Source organism: Callithrix jacchus, chromosome 1, assembly GCF_049354715.1.
Source record: "Callithrix jacchus isolate 240 chromosome 1, calJac240_pri, whole genome shotgun sequence".
Lineage (NCBI taxonomy): Eukaryota > Metazoa > Chordata > Mammalia > Primates > Cebidae > Callithrix > Callithrix jacchus.
The window spans coordinates 39,495,356-39,517,847 of NC_133502.1; the positions used below are offsets into that span (position 1 = coordinate 39,495,356).

Sequence of the window (22,492 nt, forward strand, 5' to 3'; positions counted from 1 at the left end):
CTGTCACCCAAAGACACCCAAAACACACAGACTCATGTTCAGCTTCCCTGGGGCAAGAATGAGGCACATTCAGACCTGCATCTAAAACCTTTAAAGTGACAACTGTACCTGAAACCTGGGACTACAGGGCACTAGCAGTATAAGGCCACAACTACTGAAATGTGGAATACAGAGAAAACACCAGCCAAATCCCAAGGAGACTGGTGCACAAAGTCTCCATAGACTCACATCACAAGTGTTATCTGGATCTATGTACCCAGAGTAGAAAGAGACAGACTTCCACCAAGATCTGTTCAATGTAAGCCATTGTATCATTTTTCACATTTTTAGCCCAGATTAACACGTAGAGATTTGAGGTTTGAGACAAGTTTCCAGTTTTAAATGCATGTCTGAGCCACAGATGATAAAGAACTTTCCCAAACTCACCTGGGATGTTGAGACTTCACTCTGGGGGGAGTTTTCCCCTTCTCCAGATTCAGACATTAAATCAAGGCCAGATGTGGAAGACAACGTAGCTTTAGAAGTGGCAGCCTGGTCTTGGGAAAGAGACGAGAAGGGGGATATGGGTGAGGGCAGCCTTGTCACATCTTCTGCTGCAGCTACCTGTTTCTGGCTAGATGAGCTTGAAGCCAGTTGGCTTGCATCCAGGTTTGGTGCAGGGGAGCTGACCACACTGTTTTGAGTTCTCTTAATGTCTTCCACATCTCCATTATACTTCCAAGCATCATCCATCTAAATAAGAAAAAATCACTTTAAACTTGATATTCTGTTACCTTTATTTCTGTTTCTAAAAGTTAATTATTAAATTACTATTTTAAAACTAAAATAACATACCTCCTACAGTAACATAACTATTGCTAAAAGCTTGGACTGAGTTCTCTCACACTAATAGACAAACACACATGTAGTAGGGGGAATCGTTTTAGCAAAAGCATTCATATCACATACAAACTTCTGAAATTTGCTTTGCTTGTTTACTCCAAGCAAACATCTTAAGCATTAAATTTCCACTGAATCTAAGCTGGCATAAAATAAAATTGCCATATATACGTGTGTGTGTGTGTGTGTGTGTGTGTGTGTGTGTGTGTGTGTTACGTGCAGTTTACACAACAAGACGGTGTAACTCCAACCTCTGTACAAGTTCACCAACATTTTGCTCTTCAGAACAGACTAAATGAACTGAGAACATTTTTTGCCATGTAAGATCTGAGGAATGATGAGATTCCCCTTGACTGAGAGCCAAAAGGTCTCAGTGATGTGTGTGTATATATATGCACACACACACACACTTTACACACTTTAAGTTCTGGGGTACATGTGCAGAATGTGCAGGTTTGTTACATAGGTATACACATGCCATGGTGGTTTGCTGTACCCATCACCCTGTCATCTACATTAGGTATTTCTCCTAATGCTCTCCCAGTCTTGTTGTTCTTTTGATCCACTCCAGGTCAACAGATAAAACTCTAACCAGTCCCTTTACTTGCTGAATATTCTGTAGTATGGACATCAACAATTTATTCATTTGATGTGCATTTAAAGTTGCTTAAAATGTTCTGTCACTTCCAAAAATACTGTAACAAATAACCATATCTCTTTATAATTGAAACTTTCATTTTTATAGCACAGATTTCCAAAAGCAGGCTTGCTGGAACAAAAGTTTTATATATATATAGTTTCTAAAAATAATTGTAGCAATACACTCCCAAAGTAATGTATGAGAACATCTGTTTCTTGGCATCCTTGCCAACGCTAGACATTTTCAATGTTTTAAGTCTATATGACTCTGATGGATAAAAACTTATATGCCTCATTTTTGCTCCAGGGATGCTGAACGTACTTCTGTGTGCTTTGTTACCAGCCATTTGAATCCCCTCTCTCTTGAAATGGCCAATACTTTTCTATATTCACTTCTCTAGTGCTTTTCCTTACCCATTTGTGGAAATATTTTCTGTCTTAGAGATATTTGCCCTTTACCTATAATACACTTTGCTAACACTTGTCTGCGTCTATACGTATAGTCTTTTGACTATGTAAAAGGTGTCTGCCATGAAATTCTATGTTCAGGAGTTGCCCAGTTAGCCTAGGTAGGCTTCTCTCACCCCAAATATTCAATTTTTTATATTCTTTTAGTGTTTGGGATTGTACATTAGCAGAGCTAAAAAAAAATTCTGAACATTAATCATAGGACTGTGTTGCTGCCTTTTGCATAATTCAGATTAACACATTCACTGTCAGATATGGTAACACTTTATTCTCAGGAAAAACGCTTCAATATTCTATATCTTCAAAATCCTGATATTAATGGAAATACATGTCTATAAACAATATGATGTATTCTAATTATTATATTCAAACATATCAAGTTCTGATGAAGTAAGAAATCTAAAAAAAGCAGAAATTTGTACATAAGCACCTGAAAATATCTAGGCTAAACCATATGAAATTGCTGTTCTGTAGGTCAAGAAGAACAATCATACCAACAACTTCATACTTTTCAACCTAATAATTTACAAAAGGTACATCTAAAAAAAATGACATTATAAAATAATACTCTGCCTTAGAATATATCTTCTTCATTCTTTAAAATGTATCAGCCCTATTTTCACAGAATTGAAAGTTTAATAAATTCTGTACCATTGCTATATCTTAAGTGTTAAATTTGCATTGAATTGGCACAAAATAAAAATTTCCTTATATATGTTATGTATAGTTTACACATCAAGTTGATATAACCCCAACCTCAGCACAAGTTCACCAGCATTTTGCTCTTCAGAACAAACTAAATGAACCAAGAACATTTTTTTTTACCGTGTAAGATCTGGGGAGTGATGAGATTCCCCTTGTCTGAGCGCCAAAAGGTCTTGGTGTGACCACAGATGTTAACCTGGCTGTATCAGTTTTCTGGTAACTTCTGGGGAGAGAAGCTGAAACACGAGTCGACTCCATTTGTGTGCTCAGTGAACTCAGAGAAGACAAAGAAGCGGGACATTGTTGCTCCATGGGACTTTGAGAAGGAAGCTGAATTTCAGTAGTTACACTGTCCTCTCTTTTTGCAAAAATGGCAGAATCTTCTTTAGGAATTTCTGAAGGATAAGTTGTTCCCTTCTCTTCTACTCTCTCACTCTGGTAACTTGCTTCTGACATCGTCAGTGTGGGGGGTCGCTTTTCTTCATCCAGCACATCATCAAAAGAATACATTCTCCTCCTCGATGGAACTGTAGACTTTTGATCTTGGGATTCCCTTAGCAGAAAGAAATGCACCATCACCACAAAGATACACATTTGACACAGAGAGTAATCAACACATAAAATGGACTGGGAATAAAAAGCTGTTAACTTCACACAAGAATCAACACAACACTTACAGAGCATAAAGATGCAATTATCTTTTTTTTTTTTGAGATGGAGTCACACTCTGTCACCTAGGATGGAGTGCAGTGGTGCAGTCTCAGTTCACTGCAACCTCTGCCATCAGGGTTCAAGCAATTCTCCTGCCTCAGCCTCCCAAGTAGCTGGGATTAAAGGCATGTGCCACCATGCCTGGCTGATTGTTTTATATTTTTAGTAGAGACAGAGTTTCACCATATTGGCCACGCTGGTCTTGAACTCCTGACCTTGTGATCTGCCTGCCACAGCCTCCCAAAGTACTGGGATTTCAGGTGTGAGCCACCCTGCCTAGCAAGATGTATGTAATTATCCTAATGTCCCAATTAAGAAAGAATAAGAACTTGACTTCTTTAATTAAAAAGATTCTCAAATATTTCACTCAGATATATATTTTTAATTGTAAAGAGATTTTAATAATGAAACAAGGAAACTTTAGTAAGAGATTATTCACAAAATTTTACCCATAACTTTATTACTTTCAAAATTAAATCATGATTGATAACCAATTTGAACCTTCCAAAGTCGTAGATTAATTGACAGTCCTGTGAGGATTTTTACCTGGAAAAATCTCCAATAATTAAGTAAAAATAAAAGATTACAAAAGACTCGGGCTTTTGTGGAGATCAAACTAGTGTATGATTTAATATAGCTTGACCGAACTTGTATGAACAATAATTAGGGATTAAAAGTTACCATTCAGATTTACAGAAAGGTTTACAAAACACCTTCATCTCTCACATTTAGAAAGGAAAACCTACCTTCCAACCTAACTGAATTACATTTAAGTGAACGAAACTGTGCTTATCATTGGCTTTTAGGGCAGAAAGCAGCCTTGTTTAATTTCATCTGACAGCATATTTCCCTTCTAACATTATTCTAAAAGTAGATTTTCCTCCTCCTTGACCTGTAAATACCCTAATGTTTCATGCAGTAACAAATGCTTTACAGGAAAGTTTAAATTTGACCTTTATACTGTTATATTGTAAAGCAAAGAATAAAACACACACATTTATAAAAACTTTCTTTAAAATATAATGAATTGTACCATTAAGCATGAAAAAGAACCTTGTTATATTTTACACAATTTAATTAAAAGAGCTGGTTTTATTGGACCATCTCATTCCTTAATTCGCTTAAGAGTAAGATGTAGTGTATTTCCTGCACCAAACATAGCCAACGGCATCCAATTCTGCATGTGAATGCATAAGGTAAGAGAAGAAATAATGAACACCTATTTTAAGTCTTCATTTATTTTGTTACTCTAAGTCACTATTTCAACAATGCTTTGCTTTTTCACTGCAGACCAAAATCTGGAACGTTTCTTTGCATATTTGATTAAAGTTGAATATTGGTGGACACTTACATCACACTACACTTACACAAAATACCTGTTTATAAGCCTGGCATCCCCATCCCTGTTACAACCAAGGTGCATTCAGCATTATTACCTGTCCTGGAGCATTTCCTTAAACGTCTTAGAGCTTCTCTCAGACTTCTGAAGTGCCTGCTTTTCAATTTCTTCCCTCTCTTCTTTTTTCTTCTGCAGATCTGAAGTGTAACTTTTTCGACGATCTTTCCATTTTGCAAGGTCCTGACAGAAAAATCACATCAGCAGGGGCACACCTGAATTTCTAGACACCATTTCTAGCAGCGAGAATGTGCCAGAGTATCTTATTACATCACTGAAACTATTCACTCCAACTGGATGCCAAGGTGCCCTAATTTTGCTTTTTATAGCCAGTGTTTCTGTACTAAGCCTTTATCTGTGTCTGTCTGAAAAACCTGACCTAATAACATAGACCCCATTTTTGTTTTCCCAGAAAGTATCTGCCTCATTGCACACTTCACAAAGAATGCTAAATGCTTGTAATTAGATCAAGAACTGTTTCAAATTCATTTTCATCTCACTCCAAAAACCTGGCTGTTACGTGAAACATGTTTCACTGGTAAGACTGAAACAGAAACGCGACTGTGATGGTTAAGCGCAGATGTAGTCTGTCTTTCATTTAACGAACAGAGCTCAATCCCTACTTTGAGACAGGCCCAAGTGTAGGAACTATTAATACATACATGCATAAGGTGTGGTTTCCCTCAAGAAACTCTCAGTTTACAGAGGAGAGACAGACATCTAAATAAAAGTTCAGGAACGAGTGTGACAGGATTGCGTGAGAGAGTGGGGTCCTAAGGAGACCATGGGGCTGGTTCTACCTCCGGAAGCGGAGGCTGTGGAGAGGCTTTAACTGGGAAGGTGAGACTTGAGTGTGGGATTTCATAAGGGTTAAGTCCACCTAGGTTAGGGTAATAAGGAACATGTGGTGAGAACAAACTCACACCTGTCTCCCATATCCCCAGGAATGTTAAGTCTAACCTTGCTGGGTGATCCCAGGGACAATCACCCTAATTCAGCTTTTCACTTCCACCCAGAAACCTAGGCTGGTTCTGACACCCAGGGGGTTAAGACAGTTTTCAAGGTATAAAGTTTTCCATGTCTCCAAAATAGAGAAACACCATGCTAAGAACTGTTAGTGGCATTCCAGTCCAAACAGAACCACATTCAAGGTCTCAAACAAAACCAAACTTCACCCCCAGGGCATGCAATGTAAGTTTGGTTTATACCCCTTGCCAGCCCACAGAGCCACTCCTGCTTTAAAAACAGCCTGAGACCAATAGGAACTTCTTCCAGAAAGAACAAAAGCAATCCACACTTAGTCCTATAGCATAACTGCCATGAATTTTTATCTGATTTAACCTAACAGATAAGCCCTTAATACTTACTCTCATACCATAAAATTCACCATGTATTTTGGCAAAGTGATACTGAACTACTGTTTCTTGACAATTAAATTGAGTTCCCAATTAAAGAAGGCACTAGAATTTAGAAAGGTAGGCAGGGCAGGGGTTTCTTCATTTCAGAGACTATTAATTCCTTTGAAAATTAAGATTCACGCTGACTCCTGTGTTCATGCTATCACTCAACTCTCACCGTAAAGTCGTCCTCAAATTTCTCTGATCATTTGTCTACTGTATTTCTTTGCATTTCTTCAGTTTTTCACAATTACTTTATTCAAATAAATGGTCAAGCTTTTTTCTTCAGGATCAAAACTAAAGATTAAGTCTACATCTATATAAACACCTGGATATACGTCAATTCTGCAAAAACATTTCTTTTTTTTTTTTTTTTTTTTTTTTTTTTTAAGACAGAGTTTCGCTCTTGTTACCCAGGCCGGAGCGCAATGGTGCAATCTCAGCTCACCGCAACCTCCGCCTCCTGGGTTCAGGCAATTCTCCTGCCTGAACCTCCTGAGTAGCTGGGATTACAGGCACGTGCCACCATGCCCAGCTAATTTTTTTTATTTTTAGTAGAGACGGGGTTTCACCATGTTGACCAGGATGGTCTCGATCTCTTGACCTCGTGACTTATTCAGCCAAAATATTGCTCTGAGTTCTATTACTTATTTCTCCCCAAATCTCCTTAATTAACTCTTAATTACTAACCATTTTCATCTTTCTTTACTGATGCCAAGATCTCAGCCAGAACCCTGTTCTTCTTCTGTCCCGAAACTTTGCCCAGGCAGGTCTTTCCCATCAGAAGCATACTCAATGTGCATATCCCAAATTCAACCAAATAACCAAGTGAATAAGTTCACTATACTGCAAGGAAGCAACTCACATTTTTGAGAACTCAGGGAATATTAGAAAATAAACACTCAGGTATATTTTTCACAATGGCCTTTAAAATATGCAACAATAATAGGAAGAAAATGGTTTTAAAATCTTTGTAAATGAAGTTGGTTACATTTTATACAGAACTGAATTCTGTAATAGCAAGGAAAATGGTCTTGAGTATATTGACTTTGAGAAAAGCAAAGAATAGTCAAACAAATACACTCTCCCCAGTCCCAACCCCCCAAATACTCACATCCTGCCATTTCTGATCTTGTTCTTTTAATTGTGATTTTAATTTTTGCATCTCCTCGTAACGAAGCTGACGCAAGTTTTGAACATCCTCTGCGCTGACATCACTCATGGACTTACTCCTACAATAAAAATACTCATGGTTACTATGGAAGTTCACATGACCAGACTTAGGGGTTAAACTGAGGTTGGACTTACATTTGGAAATTCCACCTAAATTTCTCCCTTGACACTTCAGTGATAGTGTCACAAAAGTAGCACTACAGAGATAGATGTGTTTTTCCAAAACTCAGAAACAAGAGCCTAGCACTCGAGTGTGAATTTTTTCACAAAATGGCTAGATTAGCCCTATATGAGTCTGACAAAAAAATAACCCGGTTTATATTTAAAGAGGTTAATGCATAAAGAGATTACTTTAGGGAAAAGAATAGTCACTAGAATCATCTCTTTTTAGTTTCTATCTCCCTCAAAGATAATCTGCTGAGGTTTGGCTGCCTTTGCTGGGCACTTATCAATAATTTAATGTTTACCTGATATTTTTCTCCTCAAGTTCAATGCCTTGAATAAATGTGCTGCTGCTTCTAAAAGATTCTGTGCCCTACCACAGCACTAGACCTATTCTCAAAGCACCACAGGTAGTTTCTAACAGTCCTTTATAACTCCCTCTATAACCCTCTTCTTTCATGAGGGCAGCTTGTATGCATTCAACTTGTAACACAAGGATGGACTGAGGTTAAGCTTTGGGAGAGCTCAATCCACAGTAGAAACCAATGAACAGAGTGGGGCATTGGACACAGGCACATGTGTGCTCTCTACATGCACATAAAAGAGCCTGGTAAACTCTACCAGACGGGAAAGAGAGACTGAGGGTGGTCTCAAGGAGAGGGAGAGGTCAGATCTGAATACAGAGGAGCAAGTAGGAATGAGAGAAAGAGGCTTTGAAGCTCTTTCCTACTGATCTTTTATACTGTACTCCTGACTTTATTTAACTAACTGTTCATCTCCTGCCTGGACATCTAAATTTTGCCTTCCACGAAGTTGCCATCATTATTTATTTTAAAGCATGTTTGCTCTTAGCCAGTTTAGGAATTCCTAGCTTAGCTAGCTCACGGAGTTAAAACTTCCAAGCGATTCCCAATTCCATAGTTAAGGAACCAGTCCTTCCTTTAACTCATTTTCAATTGCTCCTTGAATGAATAATTCTGCAAGGATATCCCCTAGGCACTTCAATTGTCAAAGGGCTGATTAAAATAATATCTACAAGGGATTTTGTAAACTGTAACTCACTAAATGCATGGTTATTATTAATGTGACCAAATTCAATCTTGTCCCCAAACCTGCTCTTCCACTTATGATGACTAATGATGCTACCTGCCCTCCATCTTCCACATCTGAAACCTAAGAACCACATTTCAGCATTGTTTCTCCCTTCTCCCCACTTTCCATTAGTTATCAAGTCCTTTCATTCAGTGTCTCTTTCTTTCCATCTCTATTGCCAATACCCTAGATCAGAGTACAGTCAACTCACCTAGACTTCCAAAATGGCTTCTTAAATTAATATCCGACCTCCAGTTTCAACAAACATCTTTCCTAAACTGTTCCCTCTGATTCAAAGGCCCTTTACCAGTATACATAACTTCTTAAATGCCATTCACTCCTCAGGATCCCAGAAAGGTATATCCAACTTCTATTCATTCTCCACTTGGAAGCCTAATAGGCATCTCAAGTTTGTCACAGATAGAAAACCTGATTGTCCCCTTCACAACCTGCTCATTTCTCACTTTCCTGATATCAGTAAAGGCCACCTCTGTCCTTCCCAACATTAGGTCACACATCTTGGAGTCATCCCAGATTCTCCTCTTTCTCTCATATACCATAACTAGTTCCATCAGGATATCCTGTGCCTCTGCCTTCTAAATATATCTAGAATACGACCACTTCTTACCACTTCCACCGCTCCACCCTGATCCAAGTGTCTCCTACCTGGATGATTACAATTATTACAATGATCACATCACATCTGCTACCTGGATTGTAACAATTAACATATCACCTCCTACCTGGATTATTACAATTATTATAAAAATGACATCACTTCACCCACCCCTTCCTACCCAACAGCAGCCAGAGAGGTCCTTTCCGACTGCACTCAGATCATGGTATACCTCTACTCAGCACCCACTCCTTTCTTCCCATTTCACTAAATTAAAGGCAGGTTCTTCCAAAACTTAAGAGGTCCACCATCCCTGGTTCCTACTTCCCTCTCTGTGCTCATTAGCGCCATGCTTCCACTCCCTCTGCTCCAGCCAACTGGTCTCCCTGCCCTGTTTACACCTCCTGCTTTTCTCCCTACTCTTCATCTGCCTGGAATGCTCTTCATCAGATATCCACACAGCTTTTCTCTCACTTCCAGGCATCTGCTTAAATGTGCCCTCTGTATTTCCTTCTCTGACCACCTTACCAGAAATAATCAATGCTCCTCTCCCCCGACCCAACCTGTCCTTTGCCCTTTGCCCTTTCTCTCCACAGCATTTCTGGCCATCAGAAATGCACATTTATTTACATATCACTTGCCTTGCCCTGTAAGATTATAAAGCAGGAATTTTTAATTTGTTTGCTGGTACATCACCTGTACCTGAAAGGGAGCCCAGACCTGCTGGATACATGAGTTAAATTAATGATCTAGATAATATTCAGCACTTTGGTGAAGTCTTCCCAGCTCTTCCATATCAAAGCTTCTCTGTCCCTCCTCTCAACCCCTCTACAGCTTCAGCTACACCTTTTTCATGGTACTAAACCCTCAGCCTTATATCTTGAACAGTGCACGTGTGTACGCATGTGCGTGTTTGGATTCTCTTCATTACAAGTCATGTGTTGCTTCCGAGGAAAACACATTAGCAGTACAAGGTGTGTAGGATATCCTCATTCAATATCTGTGATAAGAATGAGGTAGGTTTCCCATATTTAATCAAGTAAAATTTACTATACTTAAAATGTTTCTAATTCTTTTTGTAAGATTATTATGGCTATCCCCAGCTCTATGAAGAAAGTTTTATAGCATTTATTAAAGACTATTAAGAAATAAATTATATAGAGAGATTATATGAGGACATATATGAATATAGATGAATCTATTAATATAATATATCTAACTATAAAATATAAAATATAACTACTTATAAAACTGATTTGTGTGAATTTGAGAATATAAATTCACGTAAGTCACACTGTGAAGAATGAGGCTATTTGAACTAATACTATGACAGACTCACTAAGAAGAGGCAGGACAAATTTTTCAAGAACCAGGCATGAGGGTATCTAGACACTCAACACATGAGATTACATAAACCCCAGGACAAAAAAACAAAGGAATGCTAATGAATACTTTAATAATCTTGTGATGGGAGAAAGGCTACAAGGCCCAGGATCTCCCAGGGGTGCTCTCCTTTGGCCCAATCCTCCTGCATCATGCAATGCTAAGGTGAATTCCTGTGAAATGTCTTTCTCAATGGTAGAGGCTGCAACCTCCTCCTGGGTACCCCCAACACAAAGCAGAGCCTGGCACACAGGCAGTCCTTAATCTGAACAAAGTGAACCAAATAACTCTGAAGTAGACAAGTCACTGTGTAAGGCATAATGTGAGCACAGTTCACTCCCAAGGGTACATAAAGTTAGCCACACTGAGGCTGCATACATTGGATAGCAGCTGGAGCCAGGCACCACAATAAGCCAGGAGGCAGAGGGCTGCAAGCCCAGCCATGGTGCCAATTTTCACCCCAACCTAACACACATCAGTTCACTTCCTAGCCCCGGCTTCTCACCTGCTAAGTGAGGAAGGGATTATGAGAACTGGATATGGCTGTGTGGGTTGCATGTTTTAAACCATCTGGGCCATACACTAACTTTCTTTAAAGCGAACATGATTACATGGGATCTCCCACAAGCAAACTCTTTAAGCTGCTTCAAATCAGAGAGGTCCCCGCAGACCACAATGATACAATCTAGAACTTTTGGAGCAGAGAAAGGAGTCTCTCGGCCAGATCACAAAGAATTATTTCCTCCCTTATCAGCATTAATGGCATAATATTCAGCTTCTGTGCCAGCAACCTCGCCAAGCAGTCTATGTGAATTACCTCAGAGGCAAAGCCCTAGTCCGGTTCTACCACTCACAAGTCACATGTCCTTGGGAAAGCTGCACTATTTGTTTCTCTATCTCCACATCCCTATCTGTCAGCCTCACAGATTTGAGATAAGCACCAAAGATAGCATCAGAAAAACTGTTTGGGAAAACTATGAAGGACTGCACAGCTCTAGTATGTTTTGTTGAATGAAAGGTGATTAGATGCCAAACCACATGTCTCTGACAAGTCCTGCTTCATTTGTATTTCCTTATTTGGAAGGTCTCCAATTTAGAACTGCAACTGGATTTTTTCCAAAAAAATACACATCTAGCATCTTGCCTTTCTGTTGGACAGAATTTTTTAAAAATAGCATTTGGGAGAAAACTGAGGAAAAATGTGAAGTTTAAGGAAGAAGGTGTCAATCATAAAATAAGGTCGCTAAGTCTTACTCTCTTCTTCCACTATGTGGACTGCCTACTATGCTCCTCTGCTTACACCAGGAGTAAGAGGAGTAATAGAGGAGTAGGGGATCAAAAAGGACCAGCATGTAGCATATTTCCTCAAATATAAAATCATGGATAGCCTCACACAGCAAACAGAAATTTCATGATACTAAGGTTAGGGATCCTGGACTTTCAGAGGGAGACAGGAATATACTACCTTATGTACCTCTAAGTATATTTCCCTCAGGTATTATAGGAATCGTCTGAAAAGCAATCAGTGCTAAAACTTGGGCAAGAGGCTTTGGAATTACCATTCACTAGAATAAAAAGGCAATGTGATGAAGATATTTTCATTTAGAGTCTCAATGAGGGTTCCTCAACAGCACCACTGTTGACATTTTGGGGCCAGAAAACTCTTTGTTGTAGGGCATTCCTGTGTACTGCAGGACATTCAGCAGCATCACTGGCTACGAAGGCACTAGTTGCCAGTAGCACACACACCTCCACCCACCCAGTGGGACAATCAAAAATGTCTCCAGATGCTGCCAAATGTCTCTGGGGGGATGGAGGGAAATCCTTAGAAATAACTCACAGTGGCTTTTTTCCTCTTCTTTTTTGCTGTCCCATGGCTTTATAATTCTACAGACTCTTTTGGCTAAACTCATAAGTGAAAAAATGGAATCAGTGTTCATTTCCTATTAATACTGGCAGCAGATTCAATAGCTGAATCACATACAAGATTATTACTACATATCCTTACAAAAATTTGGTCATTAATTTCTCTGACAAAACACATACCCAGATTTTCAAGTTTCATGAAACTATACAGACATAAAACCATGCAAGACAAAAGTACATACAAGAAATAACAACCACATACAAAGCATCTTACTAAACATAAACAGACAAACTGACAGGTGTTAAATGCTAAATAAAAAGCAAGCCAGAAATTAACAGTCTCAGACTTCAAAAGATATTGCACATTTCTCTTTAACCCAGTCCCTACCAAAAAGAAAGCATTCATGTTACAGGCAGTTACTTTTCCGTGACAGCATGTTGAGCAATAATTCTTTCCCAGGTTACTATGCCAGGCTTGACAACGTACATTATGTTCAGGGACATATCACCCAGTATAAACATGAAATAAGTTCTAGATTAAAAGCCTACACTTAATCCAATTTAAATTTCTATTTTTACTACAGCAGATCGACTTAAGAAAAGCACCAGTAGGCCAGGCATGATGGCCCACATGTGTACTCCTAACACTTTGGGAGGCCAAGGCAGGAAGAATGCTTGGGCCCAGAAGCCCAAGACCAGCCTGGGCAACATAGCAAGACTCTATCTCCTTAAAAAAAAAAAAAAGAAAAGAAAAGAAAAAAAACACTAGTAACTGATAGACTACAGAGAAAAATCCTTTGTTACAGATTTGACTTATTTGACTTCAAGTGGTCCGAAACACACTTGAGTTTTCTGAAGACACATTCATATTATAATACTTTTCAGTGTTTGACATGTCATGCATTATTCAGTCTCCGTTTACAGACAATCTTGCTTTATTTATGTAGTTACCTTGGCATTAAACTGCATGCAGAACAGCCTTTAAAACAAATATTGTACTATCCAAACAACTATCTTGGGTTAGAAAACATTTGCAGCCCTAATCCAGAAAAATATTTAGCTTTTCAAGCTTTGGTTTTAGGTTTCTCTTTTCTTCTCTAACTCAGTTATATAACTTACCCTCACTAAGGGGAACACAACCAGCCATCAAAATGATTGTACATTTTGACATTCCCATCACATACTTGTACTCTGGGTATGTGTATTCCCTTTAGGAAAAGCAACTATTTTTGAGAGCTGCTTACATTATAAAGTTATTTAATTTACAAATGAAAATTACTCTGAAAGTTACAATTCAACATGCTTAAAGCTGCAAAGAGATTATAATCAAGTTAAAACAGCTTTCCTATGACTTGAGTGTAGCAAATGCTTAAGCGTCATGCGGATGAGCTGGACAGGGGATAATGTGCCTTAGCATGGCACAGGGAAAGCATGCAGGGACCCTGGTTTTTAAAATCAGTGGCTAGGCCAGACATGGTGGCTCACACCTATAATCTCAGCACTTTAGGAGCCTGAGGTGAGTGGATTATTTGAGGTCAGGAGTTTGAGACCAGCCTAACCAACATGGTGAAACCCTGTCTCTACTAAAAATACAAAAATTAGCCAGGCCTGGTGGTACATGCCTGTAATTGCAGCTACTTGGGAGGCTGAGGCAGGAGAATTGCTCAAACCCAAAAGATGGAGGTTGCAGTGAGCCAAGACTGCGCCACTGTACTCCAGCCTGGGCACAGAATGAGACTCTGTCTCAAAAAAAAAAAAAAAGAAAAAAGAAAGAAATCAGTGGTTAACAAGTATTTGCAATTTGTTGCCTATGGCTCAGTTACATCTTCAGCATCTAGAATGGTTATACCGCTTCACGTTTAGTAGCTTCCAAGATTTCTGAATCATCAAAATTACAAAAAACTATCAAAACTAGAGATTCTTATATTTGAAGTAAATCCTTGTAAGGGGAGATACTTAGCTACTGAGGCTTGAGCAGATTAAAATACTTGTCATCCTTTAACGTTCTTCCTCTTGCTCAAATACTGTTAGCCCTTAGATTCACAAAGTTACAAAGTTTGATGGAAAATATTACGATATAGCCACCTTGTGATTTTGTACTAAGAATGAATAAATGATTTATCTAATAAGTGTAGTTTTTGCCTGTAATCCCAGCACTTTGGGAGGCCCCAGGGGGTGAATCACCTGAGATCAGCAGTTCAAGACCACGCTAACCAATCTGGTGAAACCCCGTCTCTACTAAAAATACAAAAATTAGTCAAGCGTGGTGGTGCGCAACTGTAGTCCCAGCTACTCGGTAGGCTGAGACAAGAGAATTGCTTGAACCTGGGAGGCGGAGGTTGCAGAGAGTCAAGATTGTGCCACTGCACTCCAGACTGGGCAACAGAGCAAGACTTCATCTCAAAAACAACAGCAACAACAAAAGTAGTTTTTGCAACGATACTAGAAATTACAAAGATTTTTGCAGTTTTTGAAGGCCAATTTTGTACTATAAACATGGCTATGTTATAACTTTTTTTCCTGATCAGGACTCTTGAAAATATAATACTTCCAAATACCACTGAGGGAAGATTAATGCTTTCGTACTAACAAAGTTCCCAGGGGGCCAATTATATGGATATGGCAGCTGCGTGTATTCTAAACTTGAAGTAAATACTCATATCCTTTTTCTATCACAGATTCTCTAAAATATAGTAATTTTTGCTTTAGCATCCACAAATCAGGATTTTACTCTATGTAGCAATCAAATACCAAAATACATATATATACCTAGTCTTAGGCAAGTGTTTCTGTTACTTTTAATTAACTCATTAAATTTTTAAAAAGGAAAAAAAACAAAGGGATGAAGCTGAATTTTAAATTTCTAACAAAACAAACTATTTGTCATGCACTGGGCACTGAGACACAGAAATATTACCATTAGGTTGCAAAATAAAGATTTCCCATTTTAAAAATTTCATGCATAGCACACAGCATCCCCATTTAGTGACATGCCATGCCAGAAATACAGTAAGTTAAACAAAGAACAAACAATATGCACAGATATTTTACTGTGAACCATGTAACTTACCCATTCTCACCATAAATCTTTTGAAAGAGTCTAAGAAACCAGAAAACCAAAAATTAAAAAGTCATTTTTCCCAGTTGTATTAGTTTGTAAACATTTAATGTCTTTTACTTAACAATCTAATTGGAGATGGACAAATCTCAAAAGGTCACTTCTTCCATCACATTCTTGATCATGTCTCAAGTTCTCATCAATTTCCTATCTTAAGAAATTCAGATTAAGCAAAATGAAGAATTTCCTCAATTGACTGTCAGCTATTGCATCCATAAGAAAAGGATGGGTAAATTAGATTTGGATCCTCTAATTTTATTCAACCTAATTAGATTTGTCCTTTCCTATGTTCAACAAACTGAACATTCATCAAAAAGGCAAGTTGCATAATATAAACTATCAAAATGGCCATGATTACATACATATAAAATTCAGCAGACCACAAATACCATCCATGCATTTTAACGTCAAAGTTTGCACTGAACTTTATAAATAAAAATAAGTTACAAATTGACAGTCCAAGAAACCTAGGCCAAAAACAAAAATTAAGTTAGATGAAATTTGCAATGCCATATTTTAAGGGAAAATTTTACTCTCCCCCACCAAAAATCAGATATTCCAAAATGTGAGCAACGCATTAAACCAAACTATAGCCAGACTGTTACAGAAATGCCTGAACATGAGACATCTGTAAATGTAAGTTGGAAAACATTTTATGAAACTTCATATTGCTGAATAGTGCCACAGTACTGCTTAAGTGAAAGGCAACCTTTATGTATATATAGTCGTAAACAGGCCTAAATAAGTGATTTAGAGATATGCAAATATGGAATTGCACTTATTCTACAAAATGACTGAGGGTTTTCTTAAGCAAATTAAATTTTATGGGATGCTTCAAAATGGCACGCGACATGCAGAGTTGAGCAACACGATGAGCTGCTTTCTCGCATGAGGAAAGTCACGCAAGACCATCCATTACAAGCAAAATCCTTGCAGAAACAGACTCTGACCTCTCCACCATCAGCCTTTTCTTGTGCCTAAGTCTGCTGGCCTCCCGGATGGCCTCCCATCTCTGCATGTCAGCCTCACTGCAGGGGCCAGGGGTAAAACTGATGGGAGACACCGTAGTTCCCAGTTTCCACGACTGAATCTTACGCGTCAACATGTCATCTTTCTTCCGCCGATAGGAAGGAACTAATATTCTACAGCTATTACTTTTTTCTTTGGATGGGCACGTCCTTTCAAGTACACAGAGAAATTTTGCTTGCATTTCTGGAGGAAGAGTCCAGGGTTCAGGGAAAGGGACTGGGTGGTATCTATCTGGGGCCCCAGACAGCGGCACTTCTTTCTTCTGTGCTGGAATTCGGCGAACGATCATATCGTCTTTTTCCAAATCCGGAAGAACAAGTTCACCTTCTCTACACTGTAAAATTATATCTCGTTCTACAGAATCATCTTCCTCAGAGAACCTTCTAAAGTCTTCAAAAGCTCGGAGAACATATGGATTTGCATGGAAAGCCCCAGTCTTTCTGACAAAGAAATCATCATTCTCTAAGTCAGGAACCAGGGCTGCCATCTCGAAGTCATCTCTTTTATAGCCCGGTTCATAAGAGAGATTCTTCCTGCGGGTTATGAGCCTTGGGCCAGAAGTGGGATCAATTTTGGTATGTGTTTCGGAAGACAAGATGTCATCAGAGTATGTTTGGAGGGCCTGAAGCAGTAAAAACTGACTGATGCACAGAAAGGAAAAAGGAAAGAGAATCTTATTAAGTTTGGGAAGAAAAGGTAATTAGCAGACCAGCTAGCCAGTTGCTGAGAATAAATTATTTTAGAGGACCACTGGGGAGGACTCTTGCTAAGAAGACAGACTAGCATTTAATCCAACACCCAGGATTTTTCTGGATACTCTCTAAAGAAATAAGAGCAGATTATACTTCTCAGGAAAGCTGGGCACCACAGAGGCCACTGATGCGGCTGGAGAGTGGACTAAGCCAGGAGAGCCACTTCCTGGTACCCCCTTTTTTTTGAGATGGAGCCTCACTCTGTCACCCAGGTTAGAGTGGCGTTGTGCGATCTCAGCTCACTGCAATCTCTGCCTCCTGGGTTCAAGTGATTCATATCCCTCAGCCTTCCGAGTAGCTGGAATTACAGGTATTCCCTCCAATGGCTGGCGAATTTTTCAATTTTGTAGAGATGATATTTCACCATTTTAGCCAAGCTGGTCTCAAACTCCTCATTTCAAGCGATCTACCTGTCCTGGCCTCCAATAGTGCAGGGATTGCAGGCATGAGCCACCGTGCCTGGCCCCTGGTACTCCTTTCTCATTCCATTTGCCACAGTGGCCTAAGTTCCCTCTGAACAGGAGGAATAATCTTTAAAAGTTTATAAGTTTGGCATCATGCACTTTATGCAATAGGTACATATAATCAGCAGGAAAAAGGGAAAATAGACTGCTCTGAAGTTTTATAAAAGAGCTCAAGGAATCTTCCCTTTGTATTTTCCCTAGACTTGCCTTTCCCAGTCTTTACCTAAAAGTTACTTCCTTTCTCCACATCTCCACACACAGCACAACTGTAAAATTAGGTAAACTTTCTAACAAGCCTTTTTGAACTGGCTTCTCAAAGGAACTGCTACATGTAAATATATCCTGTCTCACACATTATTGTGCTAAAGAAGAATGGTTGAATCCTACAGACTTCCAAGCTGACATAGTGGCACAGAAAGCAGCATGTTATACATTATGCTTTTGTACTAAGAACACTAAGTGAGTCAGGTTTCCTGATTCAGTGCAATCAGGTCCCAGGTTAATGGAGCAGCAGAAGCGGGCTGAGGGGTGTCTGAGGCCAGACCCCCGGCAGGCAGGCTCATACAGACAAGGGGCACCTGGGCTCATCCGAAGCACTACTGCTTCTCCTGGCTGCATGGGAGTCCAGCGGTTTTACAGCCCGTTTGGTAGCTAATTCCAGCAAGAGTGAAGGTCTTTGGCAGTTGCCGTCTAGCCTATGCTCCGCCTTTCGTGCTCTACTAAAAATGGTGGCGCTTCTGTCAGAACCTGAGTCCTCATCCTCAGAGTCTGAATTCCTTTTACTGTGAGTGACATGGAGAAAAGAAGGGAGGAGGGAATGAGACAAGGAATTGGAGAAAAGCAGAACTACTAAAAATAATGCCATGCAATGGCTATGGATGGAACAGGATTTTTTCAGATCCAGGTCCTCAGGTTTAAATTTAAACAGAAATTCATTTCCATTATATAGGTTCTATAGATGCTAGAGGACTAATTAGACTTTCTCGGTCTCTCTTATTTTCATTAAAAAAAAAAAAAAAAAAAAAAAAAAAAACATGCACAGAGAACCCCAGCTGGGTTTTCAATGAACACTGGTGTAACAGAAACATGCACAATGACAAACCTGAATCCCTGAAATTCCTTATACCATGGCTTATAAGTTTCCCTTTTTATTCTTTTCCAGTTCACATCTTCTGGGGTCCAACATTTGGGAAGAAACTGATCAAAAGCATTCCCTGGGTTTGGCATGACTGGACTTAGCTTGCGCACATAAAGATCATCCTTTATGATGTTGGGTATGCTCCTTGTCTTTGCTTTTTCCTCTTCCAAATAACAAGAGGACTTTGAAGTTCCTTGTACAGTTGGCCAGTTCTCCACACTGGTGCCCCAAGTCCTCCTCTGATTACTGTTCAAAACATCCAACCGGTTAAGAGACTGTATGAGCATTTGTGACACAGAACACAAACAGCATGCTTTCTGGCTCACAAAGGTCACACCACTGTGAACAAAGCAAATTCGTTTCCATTCCTGTCACCACCACAGTTCCTAGGACAAAGTTATGATAACAGCATCTCATTTTAATTCAAGGATAGCTAGATACACATGGGCCAAAGATACTGCATTAGAAGCTGTGTTAAAAGAAAGAGGTACATTACAAACGATTTGGGGTGTTACTTTCTGAATTAAAATCAGAAGCATGATAGACAGCCAGATCCAGGACAAGTGTTTCTGACCTCATCAGTCCATATAGCCCAGTGGTGAACACATCAGCAGGAGAAAATATTTGCAGACAAAAGTTAGGAGAGGTGATTTTCGAGATGAAACTCTGGGGCCTCTTTTTCACTTGGAATCTACGGTTGGCTAAGTCATCCAAAACTACATCAGGAAACCTTCGTTCATCCTCAGAGTCCGAACCACTTTCAAAACCACATGCCGCCCTGTGATAGGAAGCTGGATTTGCAAAACCACACTCTGTTCTGCTAATTTGCTGAGAAATTAAAGGATTCTTTTCATGTCCTCTAATATCAGTCAAAAAAGGAAAAACATAACATGGCAGGGTTCATCATAAGCAACATAAATTATCTGGTAAGCTGAAAAATACCAATAAACTGAAGTCATGCATCTAAAAAAAGACCCAGCAAATCCTATGCTGACGTTCTAAAACTGAAGAAATAGCTTTGAGATATGTATAACTAAAAATAGAGGGATGAAAAATATTCTCACTAGTCAAGCTTAACGTATTATCTAGGAAACACATTTAAGAGCCATTCTTTTTTACCACATTTAACATCCCACCACATTGAAAAAGCATATGACACTCAAAAATCACATCCCATCTCCATACCTTGAAAATGTTCCATCTGCTTCTGTATAAACTGGGCTTGCCCAGCTTCTCCTGTTATCCTCATGTTTGTCCGGCTTCTTCTTCCTCAGAGGTGCTGGTACATAGGATGGCTGTCTACTTTTGTTGGGTAAAAAGCGATTGAAGGGTAATGCCGTCTTTGGCTCAACAGCTGAAATCCTTCGATACGACATATCATCTTTATTATAATCCTGCATCTTGAATGTAAATTCAGAATCTGTGTCACTTTCAAAACCTATAAAGGAGGCACAAGAATTAGCTTTACTCTCCAGATTATTCGCCTAACTGAAACCCACACAGCGCGCCTGCTTTTTCTTTGCCTTAGAAACCCAGTGCTGCCACTGCTAACTGCAGGGATTATTTTTAGAAATTTGTCACGAAGTTGCGATAAGATCCATTAGGAGGAACTTGCTTTGCATACTGGAGGCACATGCAGTACATTCTTTAGCTGTTGTGGGCTCAAAGCAGAAAAAGTCCTATTTTACTAGTGAGCCCCTTTTCTTCAGTCTCTGCCTCCATGATTTTCCATAAGATTTGTTGATGTAATACATAGAAATAAAATCTAGCAATGGAGTCACAGATACTTAAAACAACATGCAAAAATAATTCTAGGAGAACTCAGTAATTTAAAATAAGGCATGCAGCTATCTATCGTTTACATGAGGGGAGAGATCAGGAAATATGTAGAAAGAGAAGGAACAAAAAAAAAAAAAGCAGGCTTGCAAAGGGTCTGGATAGATATTATGAACCGGAGTCACACATTAACTAGGAGGTTGAACTGGATGACTTCCTAAGTTCCAAAGGAATCTCAACTCTTATGCCCAAATGAGAGCACAGAACTGACAGTTTCTTCTAAGTGGCCATGGAAATTACACTGGGAACCTGGTACTGTGATTCAACATCATTCAAACACAAATTCAAAAGAATACTCTTTGATACCCCTCAAGGTCAGAGATATACAAATAGTAATCTGCTTTCTTAAAAGAAGAAGAAGAAATCTACTCTTTTAAAGAGGAGAGAACAACACTACAGATCCAAGCCAAGTTTTTTCTTTCTTGCCCTTCTTCTCTTCCTGCCTCCTGTGCATTTGTCAAGGTTTGGAAGTGTTACTTCTCACCAGGGTTCTCTCCCGGCCTGGCTGTACACAGAGCCTGCCAGCTCTAAGCTCTCAGCAGGTGGAGTACCTGCAGGGTTAACCTGAGTTAAAGGCAGTCTCTTCTCCTCCCTCCAGCCTGGCAGGAAGCTACAATAAATCACAATGAGAAGGGTCTACAGGAAGTGGCTTAACATACAGCTGTAAAGCAGGGACAGAGTAAAAGGAGAGTAAAGTCTTAGCAAAAGAGAGAAAGTAAACGCAGTTATGACCATGAGGAGTAGTAGTCAATAATCTGGTGCTTTCTTTTTAACACCTTCTAAACAAGTAAGACATTTATCTCTCATTTCCAATAAGTATATCAACGACTCTTGCCAAAATCTATACACATGGAATTTTTAAGTCACAAATAGCCTATTTTTAATTTTTAAGATAAAGTCTTTTTTGGGGGGGTCCAGTATGGTGCCCTGAAGAGGATTTTTCCCCCAAAATATCATTCTTGATATGAGTTTTCATATAAAACTAGAGAATGTGACATTGCAATTCTGTTATCCTCAAAGTATTATCCTACTTATAGTGTTCGTCAATTTAGGACTACCATCTAGAGGGCAGCAGCAGAATTTTAACACACCGGTCACAAAAGAGCTTTATCATCCTGGTGCCTCCATTTTTTTCCCTGCTTAGTTATAATTTTCAAGACTTCATGTCTGCACTCTTTAAACAGGGTCTGCAGCCCCTTTCCAAGATCAGGAAGGGATGTGACAGTGGCCCTCTGCTTTTGGTTACATGTATAGGTGCCCATCCAACAAGGATCTGAGAAGATGACTTAGCCTCCAACCACTGGGCAAACCACTGCGTCTGAACTGACTGAAGCCTGCATATTCCCACACGCCCCCTGACTTTTCTCCTTTTATTCCTTAGCTAGATATAAAGTCAATCATTACATGGAGTAGGTTTTTCCATCAGGACAAAGAAATACACAAGTTCAGAATGTAAGCCTCTGCTTTTACAGCTCTAACCACTCAGATGAATCACATACTCAGATTCATTTCCTTAAACGTATTGTAATCGTCATCTGGGCTATGAAAATGTCACACCTAGATAGCAAATAGCCAATACATGTGGCAGTGATATAAAGATTAATGCTTACGTAGCCTTTCACATTTTTTATTTTGCATTTTTAAAAACTACTACTACTCTGAAAGATA

General features: G+C 39.2%; 1 protein-coding gene across 50 annotated transcripts in view; it reads right to left on the reverse strand.

Annotated features, from left to right (window-relative positions):
• The window catches only part of LMO7 (LIM domain 7), a 228,749-nt gene that overhangs the window by 37,829 nt on the left and 168,428 nt on the right, over nt 1-22,492 (reverse strand). For 28 of the 50 annotated variants that reach the window (XM_078344287.1, XM_054252358.2, XM_017970823.5 and 25 more), the window contains 8 exons: nt 20,174-20,426; nt 18,953-19,234; nt 16,556-17,275; nt 15,558-15,587; nt 7,310-7,427; nt 4,839-4,981; nt 2,812-3,244; nt 427-732 (listed from right to left, as the gene is read on the reverse strand). In XM_078344287.1, the coding sequence (XP_078200413.1) occupies nt 427-732; nt 2,812-3,244; nt 4,839-4,981; nt 7,310-7,427; nt 15,558-15,587; nt 16,556-17,275; nt 18,953-19,234; nt 20,174-20,426 (2,285 nt within the window). Of the gene's footprint in view, nt 1-426; nt 733-2,811; nt 3,245-4,838; nt 4,982-7,309; nt 7,428-15,557; nt 15,588-16,555; nt 17,276-18,428; nt 18,633-18,952; nt 19,235-20,173; nt 20,427-22,492 lie in introns of all 50 variants that reach the window. The other 22 variants (XM_017970816.4, XM_035295986.3, XM_078344694.1 and 19 more) reach the window with 4 other exon arrangements.